This window comes from Brachyistius frenatus, unplaced genomic scaffold, assembly GCF_029030835.1.
Source record: "Brachyistius frenatus isolate BFR_SWC_R1_liver_20210118 unplaced genomic scaffold, ASM2903083v1 Contig_51, whole genome shotgun sequence".
Lineage (NCBI taxonomy): Eukaryota > Metazoa > Chordata > Actinopteri > Embiotocidae > Brachyistius > Brachyistius frenatus.
Window position 1 is genome coordinate 658,078 of NW_027210650.1, and position 19,258 is coordinate 677,335.

General features: G+C 42.0%; 3 protein-coding genes across 10 annotated transcripts; 1 reads left to right on the forward strand and 2 right to left on the reverse strand.

The window, feature by feature from the left end:
- Window positions 1-444: 444 nt before the first annotated feature.
- On the reverse strand, window positions 445-5,756 carry msl1b (MSL complex subunit 1b). Of its 4 annotated transcripts, none has more exons than XM_069704562.1 (9): window positions 5,658-5,756; window positions 4,442-5,007; window positions 4,123-4,322; window positions 3,610-3,971; window positions 3,436-3,500; window positions 3,259-3,326; window positions 2,737-2,861; window positions 2,570-2,642; window positions 445-2,089 (listed from the first exon to the last, which is right to left on the reverse strand). In XM_069704562.1, exons 2-9 carry the CDS (start codon window positions 4,862-4,864, stop codon window positions 1,999-2,001), a joined length of 1,407 nt encoding a protein of 468 aa, XP_069560663.1. In that variant the 5' UTR covers window positions 4,865-5,007; window positions 5,658-5,756; the 3' UTR covers window positions 445-1,998. The 4 variants fall into 4 exon arrangements, with proteins under 4 accessions (XP_069560663.1, XP_069560661.1, XP_069560662.1 ...); XM_069704560.1 differs by having other exon boundaries at window positions 4,442-5,106; window positions 5,658-5,732; XM_069704561.1 differs by lacking the exon at window positions 5,658-5,756 and having other exon boundaries at window positions 3,652-3,971; window positions 4,442-5,422.
- snf8 (SNF8 subunit of ESCRT-II) lies at window positions 5,551-13,059 on the forward strand. Of its 3 annotated transcripts, none has more exons than XM_069704565.1 (9): window positions 5,551-5,568; window positions 7,026-7,083; window positions 7,257-7,307; window positions 7,543-7,681; window positions 7,792-7,896; window positions 8,104-8,176; window positions 8,428-8,569; window positions 8,953-9,027; window positions 9,773-10,033. In XM_069704565.1, the coding sequence occupies exons 2-9, from the start codon at window positions 7,030-7,032 to the stop codon at window positions 9,908-9,910; spliced, it is 777 nt and encodes a 258-aa protein (XP_069560666.1). In that variant the 5' UTR covers window positions 5,551-5,568; window positions 7,026-7,029; the 3' UTR covers window positions 9,911-10,033. The 3 variants fall into 3 exon arrangements, with proteins under 3 accessions (XP_069560666.1, XP_069560664.1, XP_069560665.1); XM_069704563.1 differs by lacking the exon at window positions 5,551-5,568 and adding an exon at window positions 13,024-13,059 and having other exon boundaries at window positions 6,776-7,083; window positions 9,773-9,954; XM_069704564.1 differs by lacking the exon at window positions 5,551-5,568 and adding an exon at window positions 6,776-6,926.
- calcoco2 (calcium binding and coiled-coil domain 2) lies at window positions 11,150-17,840 on the reverse strand. 3 transcript variants are annotated; one of them, XM_069704557.1, is made up of 15 exons: window positions 17,738-17,840; window positions 17,088-17,274; window positions 16,880-16,982; window positions 16,259-16,419; window positions 15,215-15,328; window positions 15,008-15,133; window positions 14,837-14,926; window positions 14,658-14,755; window positions 14,243-14,312; window positions 13,913-14,080; window positions 13,588-13,818; window positions 13,221-13,337; window positions 13,008-13,143; window positions 12,383-12,426; window positions 11,150-11,706 (listed from the first exon to the last, which is right to left on the reverse strand). In XM_069704557.1, exons 1-15 carry the CDS (start codon window positions 17,830-17,832, stop codon window positions 11,545-11,547), a joined length of 1,902 nt encoding a protein of 633 aa, XP_069560658.1. In that variant the 5' UTR covers window positions 17,833-17,840; the 3' UTR covers window positions 11,150-11,544. The 3 variants fall into 3 exon arrangements, with proteins under 3 accessions (XP_069560658.1, XP_069560657.1, XP_069560659.1); XM_069704556.1 differs by having other exon boundaries at window positions 12,380-12,426; XM_069704558.1 differs by having other exon boundaries at window positions 12,380-12,426; window positions 17,734-17,752.
- Window positions 17,841-19,258: the final 1,418 nt, after the last annotated feature.

Genomic DNA, 19,258 nt, shown 5'->3' on the forward strand with positions numbered 1-19,258 from the left:
TTATAATTTAAATCTGCATTAGTGTCACATTACTCGTTTGAAAGGTCACATGACCGGATCAGTTTACTTCCTGCTTGAGCCTCTGGAGGAAGATGTAGAAGGTAAAAAATACCTTAATTACCAGATAGAACTGTCATATTCTGTTCATATATTTTTTTAAAGGGTGAACTACTGATATAATTTCATAATTATACTCCTACATGTATACAAGACGTGGAAAATTTACAGTCACCATTAAAAAAAAACATTTCTCATTTAACCGACATAAAATCAGTAAAGGCAGTAAAAAAGTCAAGGGAGAAATATTCCTATCCTCAAAATTGAGGAAAACTTTGGGATTAAATAATTAAACTCTCAGAAATCATAATTATTTGGTATAATCCGGCATTAAGACTGTTTCCTTACTCTCACTAAACCAAAAACAAACACGAGCAGATCTCCGTATCGTAGACATATTTATTTTTATTCCAAAAGAATTTTACTTTCAAAACTGTCAATTTGTCAACATACAATCATAGAACAATATTGAATGTACTCAACACTTCCAACATTAAATAATAAAAAAATAACAGCCATGTTTTATGTACATTTGTTTCTGAAAGCTATGTACAGAGAAAAAAAACAAAATCAACTTCTGTATTTTCCGAATCTCTGCCTCCGCCTCGCTCGCCCGGCAGTCGTAGAAGTGTTGGAAGCTGCAGCAAAAGCCGTCGGCGTCGTACGTCGAGTAGGTTGAGCGAACACACAAAATCAAAACACCACGATTGTGACCGAGATTTAACTCCGAGAGGGAGAGATTAACTGGCAGCGTGTTAAAGAGCATACCGGCGAACGTCGCTAGAACTACAGCTAGAAAAAGCTTATTTATTGTCTAAAAGCGGCTCCGACGCGCAAACAGAACTTCGCCTGGTATTTTACTGGATGTAAAGCGCTTTTGTTAAAAGTCTGGAAACACGAGATCAAAGCTGTACTTATTATCAGATGGCCCGTTGAGGAAGCTTGAACACGGCAGCCAAACGTCATGCGTTCAAGAACAATACTTTGAAGTTTTATTTGTCGCCCGATGAGCAGAGATTATTCTCCATTCTGGGGTGAAGCCATGCTACCATCTTTTTTTTTTTTTTTCTTTTCTTTTTTAAACAGCTGAATAAGAGTCCATGCAACTCACTTTAATTAAAAAAGAAAAAAAAGAAGAAAGGAACCAAACAGGGAACAGATCAACGCCCGTCTAATTTCCTTTTGTTTTTGAGAAGCAAACGACTAAATTTTCCTCGACATCGGATTGGCTCAAGAATTATTTTGTTTTTTTTGAATATATGGAATCATGCTGGCTCAAAACTCCTAATATCACACTTAACATTGATAAAATCGTATTGAAGTTATGTGCGAACGACAATATAGGTAACACACAGCATGATAGTCGGATTTTTTTCCCTTCCTCCCACTTAAGGAGGGAGGACAAGTGCGGTGAAACGAACCCCCGAGCATAAAAAGATGCATCTGTTTTGTTCGTGATGAAGAGTTCGAGCTCTATATTCAGGCAAAAATGGCGACAAATATCCCCCCGCCCCCCGACGTGTGTGCTGCGCTCAAGATTACAGCCCCCCCCCCCCTCCTCGGTTTGTCTTGTCGAACGACGATGCATAAAAAGTGACAAGAAACTTCTGGATGGTGCAGCAGCTCCGACAACATGTTACAGAACATGCATATAACTCTTGGTACATGTGTGATCAACGGCAGCTGCTGACATGGGAGGGAGGGGTGTGTGTGTGTGGGGGGGGGGTGCAGCCGTCTCCTCTGCAGGAGATCAGCTGCTCTGAGGGGGACGCGTTGAGGCCGGAGAGACTGAAAGCAACAGCAGTTATACACAGCGACTTGTGACACCCCCACCCCACCACCACCACCACCACCACCCAAACACCCCCCTCTCTCTCTCTCTAGACAAGACGGATGTGGCGTTTTTTCTTATCCGACTGTGGAGCAGCGTCTCTCCGCCGTTCACTTCCGACAGGTCCGGTGAGGCGTGTGTTTCTTGGGCACCTCGATGCGGCATCGGCTCCGTTCGTCCAGCCAGGGCAGCTCGAAGTTCCTGGAAACAGAGAGAGAGAGAGGGGAAAAAAAAAAAGGCATTAAAATGAGACTCTTATGTTAATTTATCACCAGTCGGCGTATCACAAACCTCAACAACAAATCTCCCTGACAGCTCCGCACCACTCCGATTCATTTTAAAAGGTAATTTCCTGTCTGTTATTTGCAGTCTTGACCTCCATAAGAATATCATTTAGTGATTTTCAGTATCAAACAGGTTTTTCTATGACCGCTCTGTATTTTCTTCCGCATCAAAAGGGGTCCAGGCGGACGTACGACAGGAGCTGAAGTCCAAACAGCACTTTTGCTTAATACTTAATAGAGTGTTTGGACACGTTCACAAAATATAAAATAGCACCAACATCTGATTTTATGATCAAAAAGAAAGTGGAAATCTGAATTTATACTCAATGAGAAATATAGATGTTCTTCTTGCAGTAACTTCAGTGTCCCAGCTCGCACACGATCCCTGCTAACTTACTGTTGTGTGAGTTTGGGGAGAGGCCGGCCGAACGCAACCACGGGCAGGAAGGGAGTGATCACGATAGTTTCAACTGCAAGAACATAAAACGATTTCAGTTAAAAAAAAAAATCTCTTGAATTTGAATTCAGGTTACTACTACGAGCTGCCGAACGAGGCAGACGTACCGTCTTCGGTGTCGGGGTAGAAGGACGACAGCTCTGGCTCGGTCTCCGGGACGGTTTTCTTCCTGTTCATGCGCTGCTGCAAACGCTGGAACATGCGCTGCTCCCTGATTCGCTGGATGTCCCATCTGAAAACACACAGGAGGTCAATTAAAACGTAACAGCACCTCCCTACAGAGTGAAACAGGGCCGGCGAGCCACGTGTTCACTTTAAAGCTGCGACAATGAACCCATCTTGATAATTGATTCTTTGTTTTGAGTCATTCTTAAATAAAATCTCTGATTCCAGCTTCTTGAATGTAAAAACATTTTGTTTTGTTTTTTTACACATTCTTACAAATATTATGGCCTTTAAATAGATATTTTCTGTTTAAAATTGACTGTTATATCTGGTAAAATGTCATTTTACACCTGTAAAATATCTTTAAATATGTGTAGACATCTTTAATGAAGCAAATTAGCTCTTGTGAGATCTCAAGAAGCAGGACGTGTAATAAAATCTGAAACCAGTTTTTTTTTTGGCACCTTTTCCTCCTCTTCTCATCCAACTCGAGCTTCATGTGGCGTTTCGAAAACGCTCCGTCATCCAGCGGCTTGATGGGAACACAAGTTCACACGTTTAATATGCGAGTTAAAATACTTTTAGGTATAAAGTGAGGTAACTTCAGAGGTATAATTTTCCCCACGTCAGATGCGTCTCACCTCGGGGGGGTTGAAGGAGGAGTCCTCGTCCAAGGGCTCGATATAATTTTCCCTCCAAGAAGGAACTACGCAGGGCGGGAAAAGAAGGAGGGACAGGAAGTCACTGATAGATCGCGGGTTCAGTATGCGTGGAGGATAAAGTGATTGAAAATATAGGATATAGGTTACGCTTACAAACAATCAGCATATCATGTACTACATGAGGAGTCCACTCACTGGCCACCTCTTCCTCCTTTTTTGGAGAAGTCTCCCGCAGAGGGGACAGAGGAGGTTGGTTCCAGCAACACAGATACATCTCTGTGGTCGACATGAAGGGCAGATCTTCCATCTGACAGCTCAGCTCGGGCTCCTCTTTGCACGGGAGCAAACTATCCCTCTCTGCCCCTGACCTCACGGCCATCGTTTTCTCCGGGGTCTCCTTACTGCGCAGCTCTCTTTGATTTGGAGAGCCGGGCTGCATTTCGGTCTTCTGGGGGCTGAGCTTGGCACTTTTACCCCGAGATTTCTGAGCTTTTGCATCTCCGAAGCAAGATTTCCTGTGAGCGCAAAAAGAAGAAAAAAATAAGAATGGAGGTGTATCGCTAGAAACTTGAGTTATGAACTTTGGAAGAAAAAAAAAAAAGAAGCTGAATAGAGCAGATTATATTTATGCCTTATGTGCTGTGTTTGCCGGTGTTTTTATTTGACCTTTTTTGACCTTTGCCGCCCCGACTGAAGTGGAGCGTGGTGGCCGGGTTGGCCTGTGCACTCTCCTCCATGTCCAGATCCCACATGTCCTCTTTGTCAGGGGTCCACGGCTCCAGCGGCTGGAAAAGGCGCTTGTCCCGGGGCGGGTCCTTCCTCGTGAGCTGGAGGCGACGCTCCATGCGCTCGATGCGTGCAAGCAGCTGCGAAAGAGGGAAAAACGAAAAAAAAAAAAAAAGTAATCTTAACGTGTTTTGTAGCATACCAAAAGAAAACGTTGTGTACGACAATAGTATTTGCTTAAGATATATATTTTACGTACTGTCTCCTTATCTGCTTTGAGCTCATCTATCTCCTTGTCCTTGGACTGCAGCTGCTGTTGCTGCTGCTCGATGAGGTCCAGTTGGAGGAGCAGAATCTGCCGGAGACAGTTGGCCTGCGTGTGGGGGTTGGCGGGCGTCTTCCTGATGTTCCTCCACTTGCCCTCAGACGAGAGTTCGATGGATGCGGTGCCGAGGACTCCGGGGATGACCCCCCCCTTGGCGCTGTCGTCGGCACCGGCGTCCTTCGGGTTGTTGTTCACGGCCATCTGAGGGTTATCCATGTTGTCAACTGAGAGGGGTTTACCTTTCACCGGGGTTCCCTCACCCCCCATCGGTCTGACGGGGGACAATATCCCCACAGTTTTATTGTCTCCTTGAACTGCTTCTGCAACCGTGGCAGCGAGGGCAACTTTGCTTGTCATGTAACTCCGGTCTAAGTCCTCTGACTCGCTCGGGATCTCGCCCCCTCGCACGTCTTGAACATCTGTACCGAGGTCGCAGGACTCCCTCTTGACGCTCGCAGGACGCGCGGCGGCGACCGCGTCGTCAGCGCCCTGCTTGAACCCTGTATGGGGAAACAGTGTGGACCTCAGAGTCATGGCGAACACAACCGCGTTTTCATCCTCATCCTAAACCGCAGCCACTTCAAGCGTGAACTTGGCAGCTGCAAAAACAAAGAACAATAATGACGTTTTGTCGAGTTATTGTTGTCCGTTTCAGCGCGTCTGGGAGCAAAAAGACACACATCTCCCCGCCCCTACTTTGGACAACCCGAAGACGAATAAAGTCTGCAGGATCCCGGGTCCCTTTCTGTCCCTGAAAGCGCTCGCCGGGTTTGAATATTCAAGCTAAGCGACATCAGCGCTGCTGTCCGGACACGGTGGCGCTAATTTGGGAAAGAGAGAAAAAAACAAGACAGTTTAGGAGAGGATTTGACTCGTAAAATGCGGCAGGGTGGACATTTTAGCGAGAGGGCTTCCAACAAGGACTCGGGAGTGGCTGTGTAGGACACTGGCAGCAGCCGTCTCCTCCATTTTGGGTCTCGCGAAATCATGAAAAACAATAACAGCTAGCTAGCCGGCTAACGTTAGCCGGCTCGTTGAGCCAACAGAAACGCAGCTCCGCGGTGAGTCGGGTGAAACGAGGCGTCGCGACGCTTATTGTTCGGACCTCACCTGTTTTTCAGCAGCATGCGTTTGTGTATTTTGCGCTTACCTCGACTACAATTCAAGTCCACCTGAAAGTGCCTTCATGTTCCCTCCTCAAGACTTGTTTTAAAGCGCCCACTACTGCGCATGCGTAATTTGTTGGCTGGCCATTTCTTGTTTTTTTTGGAGCGCGACACCGGAAGGGCGCCAGCAGGGGGCGCCACACGTCACCATGACGACGCGACCAAGTTGCACCGTCATTTTACTGCACTGACGGTACAATATGGTGGCGTCATTATGGAGCAGTTTCGCTTCGTCTTTATTAATTATTGACCTGTGGCAGAAAACCGACTTGGTGAATTTACACAGATGGTAATAAGACCAAAAAAAAATTAAAAAAAAAAAAAAAATCCTGCGAGAAACCTTTCCCCAATTTATCTAATAAAATGTTTAACTGCAGGGGGCGTGGTTTGGTGACGAAGCAGTGGTGACGTAGAGGGTACTTTTATTTAACCCCAAATGAATTAAAGCTGCTTCATTTAACTCCTCTACATTTGTTTAATTTGATTAACATTATTTACATCCAGCCGTTATAAATAGTGCTTTTCAGATTAGGATGATGCTCTCAAAACATACAGTACAATCATATTCTTATATATAAACTACCTATCAGTAGATCAAGTGGTTAAAATGAGCTCCAATTAGATCTCTTAATATTAAAGCACAAGTAGTGAAATCAAAATATAACAGAATAATTGAACACTCTGAAAAACAGCACTCTGCATATTGGTTTTATGTTTTTACACCCAAAAAAAATCAATCAAACAAACAAAAAATTGAATCTATAATGAAAGCAATCATTATTTGCAGCCATATAAATTACAACAGATGATAATTTTTTTGTGATAATTACCTATTTCAATTCAAGAAAGGACTGTTCCCATTTTAAACTAATTTAAAGCCTTTCAATAATAAAGAAAGAAAGGCTTTGAATTTGTCCACTCGGTTAAATAAACTGCAGTAAAGCTTGAGTCAAATATTTCAGGACCATCTTGAATTTTAACGTGGGTTTTTATAAATGTACTGGTGTACTGTCGCCGCCTGGACATCAGGGGGCGCTATAGAAAAAAAATCCCTTTTGATTTCGGTAACCGGAAATACATTTTTCCTCATTCTCAAAACGGAAGTAGATTGCTTGAACCCAAACATTTTGAGCTCCATCAGAAAATGTCACATTTCTTCCTGTAATTACTTTTAAGAGTTACAGCAGATTGCTGATGTAAAACCTGACATTACCGAAGAAGTGCGCGTCGAGGTGTAAAACGTTTGAGAACTGGTGAATGTCGGAAATTATTTTTCGTTACAGTTGTACGTCGCTGAAATAAACGCGTAGTTTATATTTTAGCGATATTTTTATTTTTGTACCAAACATCAGGAAGATGCATCGCAGAGGTGTTGGTGCCGGAGCTATCGCCAAAAAGAAGCTCGCAGAGGTGACGGAACTGTTATTGTGAATATTTGTGCTTTAAAAGTCATTAAAACATTTATTTAGGAAGGTTTTGTGTAAACTAACTGATGAATTCATACCTTTTTGTTCTATCATGTAAACACCGTGTGATTAATCTTAACCCTGTGTGATTTTTTTTTTTTTTAATTTTCCGTTTAGGCCAAATATAAAGAAAGAGGAACTGTAATGGCTGAGGACCAAATTGTCCAGGTGAGTTTCTGTCCTTCATGAAGAGCTGCATACAAGAAAATCAGCTCAAAGTGCTTCACAGCCAGATAATTACATGGTGTTTAACATAAAAACGAATATAAAGGAACATTTAAAAAATATATGCAGAAATGAGATGCGTAAGAAACCGATAAAATGCAAATAAATACTAAGCAATATGCATTTTAAAGGCATATGACTATTCACTTGAATGTTTACTGGGGTTTTTTCTTGCCAGATGTCAAAACAGTTGGAAACCTTTCAGTCCCACCTGGAGGAGTTCGCCAGCAAACACAAGCAAGAGATCCGCAAGAACCCGCAGTTCAGGGTCCAGTTTCAGGAGATGTGCGCCACCATCGGCGTCGACCCGCTCGCCTGTGAGAAGCGTTTGGAATATAATCTGTTATGCACGAACTGTTCCCTTTTTTTATTGTGTGTTTTCAAAGTGGAATAAAACTTTTAAGTTTCTTCCTTCTTTTTTCCACAGCCGGGAAAGGTTTCTGGTCCGAGATGCTCGGAGTCGGTGATTTCTACTACGAGCTTGGCGTGCAGATCATTGAAGTGTGCCTCGCCCTGAAACACAGAAATGGAGGTTTGTACTTTGGCTCTGATCTTTTGTATTTGATTGTTCAACGCTGTGCTTAGATTTCAAATGCCATCGCTAATATTTTGACAATATTTGGTGCACGTCAGCAGCAGGAAAGTGTAATAAATGAACTCATGAAACACGCAGCCTGATGTTGATATCAAGTTGTTTTTTTTAAATGGTTTGAAATCAATAAAACCGGTTTTCTTTCAGGGCTCATTACTCTGGATGAGCTCCATCAGAGAGTGCTGAAGGGCCGAGGGAAATACGCTCAGGACGTGAGCCAGTGAGTATCTCTGATCGGATACGTTGCGTTCGATGTGCAGTCAAAAAGCCCAGAATAAAACGCACCTCGATAATGTGCACGAAGTGGCGGGATGCAACGACCTTCGTGAGCAAGTATTTGAAGTCAAGTCCGTCTTCTCGACCTGAATGTGACACAACGGGCTTTAAAATTAATTATTTGAATCATTTCATCGTATCAGGTGTAAATTGTACGATTCTTCTGATGCCTATTCTGAATCTGTTGCTCCCCAGAGACGACCTGATGAGAGCCATAAAGAAGCTGAAGGTGATGGGGAACGGTTTTGGGATGATTCCTGTCGGTGGTTCTTACCTGGTGCAGTCGGTCCCCGCAGAGCTCAACATGGACCACACCGTGGTCCTCCAGCTGGCCGAGGTAACGCCGAGCTCGCGTGTTTTTACACCAAATTCAGGACGCGCGTTGTTTGTTGACTATTTTTTTTTATGTATACGTTTCCTTCTGATATCGTGAGATTCTCAGTACAGTTTGAGGTCTTTATATAACATTCGGTTGTGTAAATCTTCGTCGGTGTAAAGACATGCACTTCTTTTTATGAAAGCGATGGCATGTTTATATATAAATCATCAGTCAGCAGTCTGTCACTTTAACTTTGAAACTTAATCACCGGTCAAGTCTCCACCATGTTTTTTATGAAGACCACAGCAGAGTGATGAAACGGCACATTTGTCTGTCTGAAAAAGAGCTTTTATTCTGAAAAGAGAGTTAATGGCTGATGATGTCTGTTTGTTTGTTTGTAGAAAAAGGGATATGTTACAGTGAGTGAGATCAAGGACAGTCTGAAATGGGAGAAGGAACGAGCGGGTCACGTCCTGGTGAGTGAACATTAGCAAAAATTGTATTCAGTTATAAATTAGAAACATCTCAAATACATATGATTGCCTGCCGAAGGCATTTAAGTTACCTATTAAGTGTTTTTGCATCAGTTTGTGGGCTTTATAAACCTTTAATACTAAACTACAAGTGGTGTTGTTGCGACAGAAAAAAACTACTGCTGGTTACCGTAGTGACGAAGGTAGCTGTTACTTTAAGAAACTTTAAATATTTATCATATAATAAAAATGATAGCAAAGCAGCCCCAGAGGAGACTTGTGTTTTATCTGCACAGAAAACAACGACAAACACTTTAACAATGAAGAGAAAACTCCTCTTACTAACCTTCTCTGACAGTTTGTCATTTTTCAAGCAATAAATGCCAAATAATGTCTGATTTCAGCTTCTCAAATCAGAGAATTTTCACCTTTTTATTTGTCTTGTGTGACGATGTAATTGATGTTGTGTTTTGGACTTCTCTAAGAGTTTGTGATTGGCTGTTTTTCACTGTCTGTCACAGATTAAAAGCTTAATTGATTAATTAAAGTAGTTGCAACCATGATTTATTGTTCAATAATGCTGGGAAGTACTTAAAATGTGATATAACAACAAATAATCTTAATCCATATAGTCAGTTTTAATCATTCTTTTATATTTTTTGATGACCTTTGTGATGCAGATATTACCTTACATTCTGTTTGTGTCCTAAAAGTTCTGTATTTGTATAAAACACTCTGATGTTTCCAGGATCACCTGCTGAAAGAAGGCCTGGCCTGGTTGGACTCTCAAGCAGCTGGAGAATCTCAGTACTGGCTGCCCGCCCTCTTCTCCGAGCTCACGTCCCGCGATGTCACGCCGGAGGAGGCCAATCAGATGACGCCGTAGGAACATGGGCGGCGAGCCGTGTGACGGTGTCAAGAGACATGTTGGTAAACAAACCGGGACGTGCCGGGAAGGAGGCTCACGTGGTGAACTCGCTCTGAGATCTGTTTCTGGACACGAGGAGGAAATAACTTTCCAACCGGGACAGTTAAGATAATTAGAGAGCCACTGAGAGCAGCTCGAGTTCAGATCCCACTACAGAGGTGGAGTTGGTGGTGTCACTTTATGGGGAGGGGGTGGGAGGTTGTTAAATGTACAAAACATAAACAGTAAAAATTTCATGTATAAATATCAATCTTTGAAGAAAAAGTCTATTTCAGCTGTTTGTACGTTTTTTTTTATTGTTCAGCAGAATCATTTAAATGCAAATAAAATTGAACAAATCATTGAAATTAATTGACTGATTACATTGCGCAACATTTTACATAATTAGAAACTCGATTAAGCGCCAAAAGAAATCTGGTTACAGTAGATCAGAATTAGATTCTCTGATAAAGTGCAAAGCTGTTCTGTTAATAAATCATTATGGCTAATATATTAACTTTTTAAATTATGTCCTTTGTTTTTAATTATAAATCCATTTACTTGAAGGACAATATCACTTAAAATTTTTAACCCATTTACAACAAACGTGTTAACTTCACTGCTGACTGTTTTCCAAAGTGTCCCTTAAGTTTAATAAAATGGTTTGTTCATTAACTGATCCTATAGTTTCCAGGGGTCAAGGGTCAAGGGATGTCAGGCAATTTCATCATCTTCTGGGCCCAAATCATGGAAAATCAGGGAATTTAGTTTGCATGTTTCAATTTTAGTGGCCTTTTATCACAATGTAATATTTTCCATGTATGTAGCTGCAACGTTAGTTTTTGTCAGTGTGTATATTCGGCATCATTAGTGGTCACAGACAGAAATAAAAAATGTAGCTTATTCGGTCGCGAGCTAATTACTGTTATTGTTAGATCAATTATTTTCCTCTGCAACAAAATTAGTTATTTCAATATCGGCTCAAAGAGAAGCACGTACGGCCGGGTTTTAACAGAAATGTTGCTGTTTGTCTGTTCAGGGCAGTTTGACTTTTAGTGGGAACCCGGTTGAATGGACGTCATGTTGAAAGTCAGGACTGTTGTGAGTGACCTGAGCTAAAGAGTTGATGATTGACACCACCTGCTAAACACACACATGCAATCTGTGTGTCTGTGCTGGATTTTTGCCAGTGATTTAAAAAAACAGAAGAGTTGTTTGTTTGTTTTTTTGCTTGCTGGGACTTTGTTAAAGCCGGTTGCTGCGATAAATTCAGTTTCTTTTGTTAAATCCAAACATTTTTTTTTTTTATCTTCTGGGGTGTTGACAGAGAAACTCTGGAGCTATCGTAACAAACATAACATTTCAAAACAATCTGCTCTTTTATCGTCGCTGAGATTAAATGTCATTCGACCAAAATAAACGAGGACTGGATGTTCGCCGTGACGGCGAGCCGGTTTCAGCTCCTGTAATGGACACTTTGAAGCTTTAATCCTTCTGGAGAACAGTCAACATTGATGCAAAGTGAAGGTGTGTGTGTGTGTGTGTGAGTGAGTGAGTGAGACAGATTTGTTTTTTTTTTGTCAAGACATTCAGTTGTGAACCGCTCTCTCTGCTCACATCTCGTGGCTGTAGACGTGATCCCCGAACACCGTCTGCTCCAGGTGGTCGCAGATCATCGAGCACACCGGACACACCTGGTGGCTGAGCTCGTGCAGTTTCAGCTCACGGCGGGTGATGCCGGGGAAGCCCTCATTGCAGAGATTGCACACCAGCGACTGCAATGGCGGGAGGGTGGGATTTGAGAGATAGCATTTTATTTACAAAAGGTCTAAAGTATTTTTTTGCTAGCCTGCAGTCGCCTGAAATCTTAATTATAAAACATTTTTATATGTGATTTGAGGGGAACACCAGCTGGAAAATCAGAACTTCTTTTGTTCCCGACCTGTAATGTAGCTTATTTGATCATTTTCAAATATTCGTAACACCGTTACACCCCTGCAAACAGGTTTTTAATGCCAGATTCTGATGCTTTGTCTGCTCGTGGCAGCAGAAATGGAGATGTGACATTTTCCTTGTTTTCTGCTGCCCTGTTCTGGTGAGTCTGTAACCTCGGCATCCTTCTTCCTGTCAGTCTGTCCATTCCCCTTCTGACCTCTTTCCCTCACAGAAGTGCTCCTTGCTGTATTGTTGTTTTTTTTCCCTCTCTACAGTTTCTGAACCCCTTAAGTCACATTTCTGAACCTCTTCACCATGTCTGCATGCTTGTTGGTGATTGGCCGATTCGATTTTAGCATCCACACAAGCAGGTGTAGCTGATAAAGTGGCCGCTGACTGGAAGGATTAAAGTATAAAACACTGACAGATGACCAGCTCACAGGTGTTTTGGATTGTACTGATGTGTGTGATGAGACAGCAGAGGTTTAATTCTATAATAATCATGAGACTCACCTCCTCCTCCTCCTCCTCCTCCTCCTCCTGTGTCTCTGTCAGGCTCGCTGCAAGGAAAAGGAAAATCGGTTAGCACCAGATATTATATAGTTTATTGGTTGTTTAGTCTGAGGCTGCAGCAAAGTGTTGTTTTATCACCGATTTATCTGTTTATTATTTACAGCGTTCGACCAACAACTCAAAGTAAAATGACTGTTTTTGTCAATGGAGTCTGGTGCCTTTTGAAGACACCACAAATGGATATAAAGACTCACTTCCTTACTGGGAAAGTAAAGAATGTAAAGTGGGGAAAATATCCCAAATATAGCCTACACTTAAATTGATCTTAATTCTTTTTAATTAGCTGTGTCTTTTTAGGTAAATAAAATATATTTCCTCCTGACCCCGTCCACATTAAGACATAGTTTATTCTCCATGGCAGTGCAGCTTCTTTAAATAATACACTAACAAATACACATTTAATACCACCACACTTAAAGAAAAAAAATCTAAAGTGTTTCTTTAAAGTTAAATCTGTATAAGCAGTGCGGCAAAAACTTTTAGGGGTAAACGAAATTTGTATCCTCTCGCAGGTTGTTTTCTCTGGAAAAATAAAGTTTCCTTTGCAATTAGTCAACATGTTTCTCACCGATGCGTTCGTACAGGTGCTCGTCCTGCCCGGTCGTCTCCCGCTGCTCGTCAGGCTGCTCGTGCAGGGAGTCAGCAGAAGCCAAGTGGATGTTCGAATAAACTCTCCGCGTCCCCTCCAACTCTCCTCGGAGTCTCTGATGGAACAAACGCGGGCGAGGTGAGTAACACCGCAACACGTGCCGGGTGACGACGGGCGTTCGTGTTCACGTACCTGGTTTTCTCTCGCCAGCTCTTCCTCCTCTTTTTTCGCCAGCGTGATCAGCTGCTCATTCTCTTCGAGCTTGATGTCCTTATCAGCCATCAGTTCAACCAACTCTTTGAACTGCAGCTGAAAAACGAAAAGGAAACGAGCCGCAGGTTTTAGAAGGCAAAGCTGACGACACGCGATCTGGCCAGAAATATATGGACACCAAACATTTCAGTGTGTGTGATTACCACAGTAGCTTGATATCATCATTGCATCCCGAAGTATTTAGACTTGGCAGCAAAGAAAAACAACAACAACAACATACCAAACATGTCCACATACGTTTGGCGACATACTAAATGCAAACCGAGCTGCAGGTGCCTCAGTTCACCTCGTATTTGCTGCTTTTCTGCTGCTCCTGCTCAAACATCATGACCACGCTCTTCAGCTGCTCCCGGCTTTCTTCCAGCTCTCGCTCCAGAAACGCTCCACATCTCGTGGTCCTCCCGGACACCTCCATCTGGGCCGACAGCTTCGCCTGAGTGTCCTGCAGCTTCGCCTGAGCGTCCTGCAGCTTCGCCTGAGCGTCCTGCAGCTGCCGGACCAGAGTCTCACACTGCACCTGAAGGGAGGGGGGGGAGGGGGGGGGAGGCGTCATCGTGAAGCTGTGCTGCCTCGGTCTGAAATGCTTTTTTCTTTTTTGTAACAATCCCTACCTTTAGGTTGTCATCTGAAGAGTCCTGCAGCATCTCCTGCCGCGACAGCCGCTCCCGTAGCTGCTGGTTCTCCGTCTTCACGTTGTCCAGGCTGTGCGAGAGGCTCTGGAACCTCTGCAGCTCCGCAGCCTGCCGCTCCGTCTTCGCCTCGCTGCTCTGAAGGTCCACCTGCCGCAGGTAAAGCACGCAAACCGCTGATGTTTAATATGGCTCGTATTTGACTTTCTGAGCAGTTTGCACGCTTATGTGTATATCTGAACTCAAAGGATGAGGCTATTTTTTATAGGTTTTATAGAATAAATCAAATCGTGACACGTTAAGCAGTCTCACCTGTAGAAGCTGGATGTTGTCTCTTGTTTTCAACAGTTCCCGTTCTCCTTCTCTGAGTTTAGCATTAAGCCTACAATGCACGGATGCCAGAAAACATTATTAATTATATGCATTATTCAACATATTTCCCCCCCACAGGGAATTACGGTAATTAATTCAACAGATGTTTTCAATTTTTTTTTCACCTCGACTTGCGATTCTTTCTAATTCTCGCAGTTTTATGGCACAAAAATCACTTAAAACTCCACAAATTACATGACAACTTAATTTTTTAAAGAAAATCTGCTGCAAAATGAAGCGTTTTTGATCTAAACAATTACAACAACAACAAAAACTCAGCGAAAATCCTGGAGGCACTAAAAATATTTGAATGGTAAAAAAAGAAAATGGATAGAAAAGTTGAGGCTTGACTCACCTGTTAATCTCCTCACTCTGGACATCAACCTTCCCCCTCAACTCCTTGCACTCTTCTTTCAGCTGGTTGATCTTCTTCACAGCTCGATTGTACTTCTCCTGGAGAGATTTAACAAACGAGGATGAGCACAGGAAGTGGTCGAAGTAACGTTTAGAGCCTTTCAATGAAACCGTCTTCACCTCGTTTGGTTTCGGCGCAGCGTCTGAATTCAAGCTTTGATTTTTTTGCTGTATCTCCATCTGCTTCGTCATCTGGACCACCAGCTCCCCCTGGTAGGAAAGTCAGTTAGGTTTTTTTCACACTGATGATGCAGCGCCGAGTTTTTCAGCACACGTGAACTGAGAACAAACCTTTAAGCGGTCGTTTTCTTGCACCTGCACCTGCACGTTGCTCTGTAAGTTTTTACACTGTTCCTTGAGTTGATCCATTTCTCGGAGCAGCTGCGTCCGTTCCACCTTTCCCCGTTCACTCTGCTCCTGCACACGTCAAATTGCACCGCGTCAGCTATCAAAGTTCATTTCACTTATTGCTCTAGTGACAAAACAGGATAAACTCGCCTTCAGGCCGGCGGCTTCTTGCAGGGAGCTCTTCAAGGTTTTGTTTTCGTCTCTCATCAGATCCAGTTCTCTCTGGAGTTCAGATTTCTCTTGATCGCTCTGATCGACTTTGTCCTGAGTTCAACGGAATACATTGAGTCAATAAAAAGCTTTATTTACTTTTTATTTGCTTATCTGCTTTTTGTCAGTGGTGGAAGAAGCACAAGTTAAAGTCCTGAGTTTCTTTTTTTTTTACTTTAAATGAACATAAAGTAAAAGTATGCATCAGGCAGAACGGCCCTTTTCTGAACAATATTTGTGGTAAGACTTCACAATAAGAGTACATTAATTAGCCTTAATTAAGGATATAATAATCATTAACTAAAAGTTAATTACTTATGGTTAAATTATCATTTATTAAGGGTTTTATGTTAACAAAGTATCAATTTATGCCTTAATTAATAGTAATTAAGACCCTTAATAAATGATTCTAGACACAATAGTTAAGTGCTTAATTAAATTGTCATTAATGCTTATTACTGTAGTAATGAACACACTTAGTAAATTATTATTTAACCACGAGTTTACTGTTAGTTAAAGCTTCTTAGGGCCTTAACTAAGGTTATTTAATGTACCTTCATTGTAAAGTGTGACCATGTTTACTATAATGCCATAATAATTGGCTGGGTAGGATGTGTAGTAACATACAATAGTACATGATAATGAATTTGTTGCTTATATTATTAATCTGAATCTATAAAAAAACAAACAAAAAAAAAAACAAGGAAAACTGTGGTGGAAGTAGAACATTTTAAAATAAAATTGGATTGAAAATCCTCTCAGTCATTAAAGTCTTGAATAAATCACAGATGTTCAGATATTAACAGTATAAATATTGACATTCATAACTTATTTTTACTCTTTTTACAGTCAAGACAACTTGAATCTTGAGATGAAAATTTAAACTATACTTAAAATGCAGAAATCGGGTAAATGTACTTCCCACCACTCAGCTCTCAAATTAATCCAAATTTAACATGCTTCTTCTGTGTTGCGTTCAGGTACCTGCGTCGTAATGACCATAAGGTCATCAGCCAGGCTGCCCTCCAGGCTTTGCTCCGCCGTGTTTCTGAAGCAGAAGGGAGTGCTGGCTCCTCGCACCTGACCCGACCTGTCCACGTAGCAGAACTGGTAGAACTCGATCTCATCTTTAGGAAGGTAATAATCTGATGGCACAGAGACATTAATCACAGCTCTGCAACTTCAACATTTTCCTGGCTTTGCTGTGAAAAACATGATACTTTCACATCTTTGGAGCCTAAATTCAAACTACACAGAGGCTATATCTTGTGAGGACAGCTCATTAAAAGATATTACTTCACTGTAGGAGGGAAAGTCTGGAAAACAGCTGGTCTAAAAGGCTGCGAAGGTGTAAATATCTGGACTTTAAGCGTCTAAAAACTGTCCTCCACGTGCCAAAAATTTAATCAAGGTGACAGAAAAATAAATCTTACACTGTGGTTTTTGCATACAGGATTTAAATACATCACTCTGTGCAGATCCATTCAGATGTCAAAACAAATTTAAAAATTAAAACTGTTTACACATAAAACAGGAAGAAGAGTGTACATGACAAACATGACAAACCACTTTTCACCCTGCAGTGAAAGTGAAACTATTTCTCACCCATGAAAACAGCCTGCTTCTTCACTGACTGTTGCCCTTCCACATCAACACAAGGCTCCACCCACACAAAGGTATGATAATCCTTTGTTGTGCTCCATCCAACCTGGACATGGGAAAAAAAAAGAAGAAGTTAAAACTAAAGAGAATTCACCACTCAGAAATCAAATATATTTATATTAAAAAATAAAAATAAAAGGTTCTCCCCCACCTTAAAAATGCCCACCCAGTCCCTGGAGCTGGGCTGGAAGGCGGCAGAGAGGGTGTAGCAGACGGTGACGGGGGTTGAAGGCGGGTAGGAGTAAGGGATGTCGACGAACACCACCTGGGAGAAGGTGCTCGCGGCGGGGTCAGCTGCTGCTGCTGCCTCGGTAGGGGCCTCCATGCTGAGCTGCAGTCTGCCAAGAGGGGAGAAGACATATCAATGCTGATGATGAAACCACATTTCAGGGGTCAGACTGGGGACAACAGGTGTCCGACCGGTGTCATGACAGAAAGCAGCACCTCTGTTTTTATAGTCTTCTTTCTTCATGTTGTTGTTGTTTGTGCGCACTTAACATATTGACTTCACTCGTTTCCAGATTGAGTACGAATCCGTAATTAACTCAGTCTATTTCTCACAAGCTGAAAACACAAAATACTCTATCTTAAAAAAAAAAAATCACTTTTAAAACTTTTAAAGTTAGCAGGCTCAAGAAATGAAAACACAGTAGGAGAAAGCGAAAGTAAGAAAGCCTAACAGACCCCACCCGGAACATGACAGGTTTAGTCTAATACACAATAATGTTTTAAAGACAAAGTCTCCTTAAGACCTAAAATAATGATGAAAAGGCCTAAAAAAACCACATTAAACTTACATACCTGCTGTCAGTCGTCGCAGCACCGAGGTCCACCCTGTCCCACCCTGTCCACCGCTCAGTCACGCTCTGTGCTGCTTTCAGGTGCTCCTCGGACATATGTAACTCCAAGCACGTAAATACGACATTACGCTCGGCTGCGTAAAAAGGTATCATGTAGGCAACTGGATTTAATCATTACATTTAAACAATCTATTTTTTTTTTCCAAAGAAAGGCTTTTAAATATACATTTTAATTTCCCTGAATCAACACTCTTTGTAGTTGTTTTTTTTATTATCTACATTGCTTAAAACTATACAACTTTTTTTTTATATATATAGTGTAAGAATAAATACGAACATTTAGTGGAGCCACAGGCCTTAAATGAAAATAACAAAACTGTAGGTTAACAAGATACCAGCAAAAAAAAAAAAAAAAAAAGACTTTTAACCTTTCATTGATTAGTTCATTTTCATAATGTAGATAAATTTTGATTTCACTTTGGTCTTTCTGCGCCAAAGTAATTATGTCGCTCTATTTTCTATTTTCTATTTTCTATTTTCTATTTTCTATGAAGGCATCTTGCGCAGTTCTGTGTAAACATAACAGCTGCATCATGGGAAATGTAGTCCAACTTAAACAACGTCTTCCTTCCGCTTTCCTGCAGTGTGAGATAGAAACACAAGAGGGAGCCAAACTCTTTCACCTTGTACAACTCATCTGGGTCGGTAGTTATGGCTTCATTTACATCCCCTCTTATTTGAATGTTGTTCAGTCTAAATTCCAGTGTTATATGAATTTTATTTTATTTCTTCTTTCCAAGCAAGACATTTCCAAACAGAATTTGGGACCTTTATAATTAAACTTTAGTCTTTTTTATTTATCTCCTCGATATAAAACACCTAAACTGAACATTCGCACCTGCTGACGCATCTTTTGTCATCGCTGAGCCGACAACCAATCAGAGCCTCGGACTCTCACACCCCGGCCTGTGATTGGCTGCTCTTTAAACGGGCTCGGCAGGGACGCGCGTGTGATTCGGCCGCTCGAGTTCATTCATGTTTACATTCGCGGGTTTCAGCTCCTCTGTGCGTCCAGCCGAGACCACGACAGCAGCGGTTCACGCGGCTGCTCGGTTCGCTGTTACTCACCGGGAACAGACGGACACACGTTTTTCTAACGGTAACGTCACGTTTTCGACTCTATTTAACAGCCGTTTTTTTGTTTTTGTTTTTTAAAGTCGACCGTTGAAGTCAGTTGCTAACGGGAGTTAGCGGCAAAAAGGGCGCTCTCGCTTGGGGAGAGGACGGCATTCTGTTGCCACGGCAACGGCGAGGGACAGACAGCCGATGCGCGGTTCGTTCAGGTTGTTTTCCTCGATGTTTCATTGATTTGTTGAGAAATTGTTCGACTTAAACCTTCAAACTGTGTCGTTTATTCAGAAACACGAGGCGTTGATCAGTGAACATCTACAAAAAGATTACAAAGAGATTTAAATTAACTATAAAGAGAGTAAAAAAAAAATTTTTTTAGAAAGACGTGCAA

What these genes read in the sequence shown, in the direction of transcription:
- snf8 (XM_069704565.1), top strand. Translation starts at nt 7,030, where the DNA reads ATGCATCGCAGAGGTGTTGGTGCCGGAGCTATCGCCAAAAAGAAGCTC. An exon ending in CCTGAAACACAGAAATGGAG is followed by an intron (nt 7,897 to 8,103) that starts GTTTGTACTTTG and finishes GTTTTCTTTCAG; the next exon opens with GGCTCATTACTCTGGATGAG. An exon ending in TGGTCCTCCAGCTGGCCGAG is followed by an intron (nt 8,570 to 8,952) that starts GTAACGCCGAGC and finishes GTTTGTTTGTAG; the next exon opens with AAAAAGGGATATGTTACAGT.
- calcoco2 (XM_069704556.1), bottom strand. Translation starts at nt 17,832, where the DNA reads ATGTCCGAGGAGCACCTGAAAGCAGCACAGAGCGTGACTGAGCGGTGG. An exon ending in ACTGGGTGGGCATTTTTAAG is followed by an intron (nt 16,983 to 17,087) that starts GTGGGGGAGAAC and finishes TCCCATGTCCAG; the next exon opens with GTTGGATGGAGCACAACAAA. An exon ending in GCACCTGTACGAACGCATCG is followed by an intron (nt 12,427 to 13,007) that starts GTGAGAAACATG and finishes TTTTCCTTGCAG; the next exon opens with CGAGCCTGACAGAGACACAG.
- msl1b (XM_069704560.1), bottom strand. Translation starts at nt 5,041, where the DNA reads ATGACTCTGAGGTCCACACTGTTTCCCCATACAGGGTTCAAGCAGGGC. An exon ending in GATGAGAAGAGGAGGAAAAG is followed by an intron (nt 2,862 to 3,258) that starts GTGCCAAAAAAA and finishes GTGTGTTTTCAG; the next exon opens with ATGGGACATCCAGCGAATCA. An exon ending in CTACCCCGACACCGAAGACG is followed by an intron (nt 2,643 to 2,736) that starts GTACGTCTGCCT and finishes ATGTTCTTGCAG; the next exon opens with TTGAAACTATCGTGATCACT.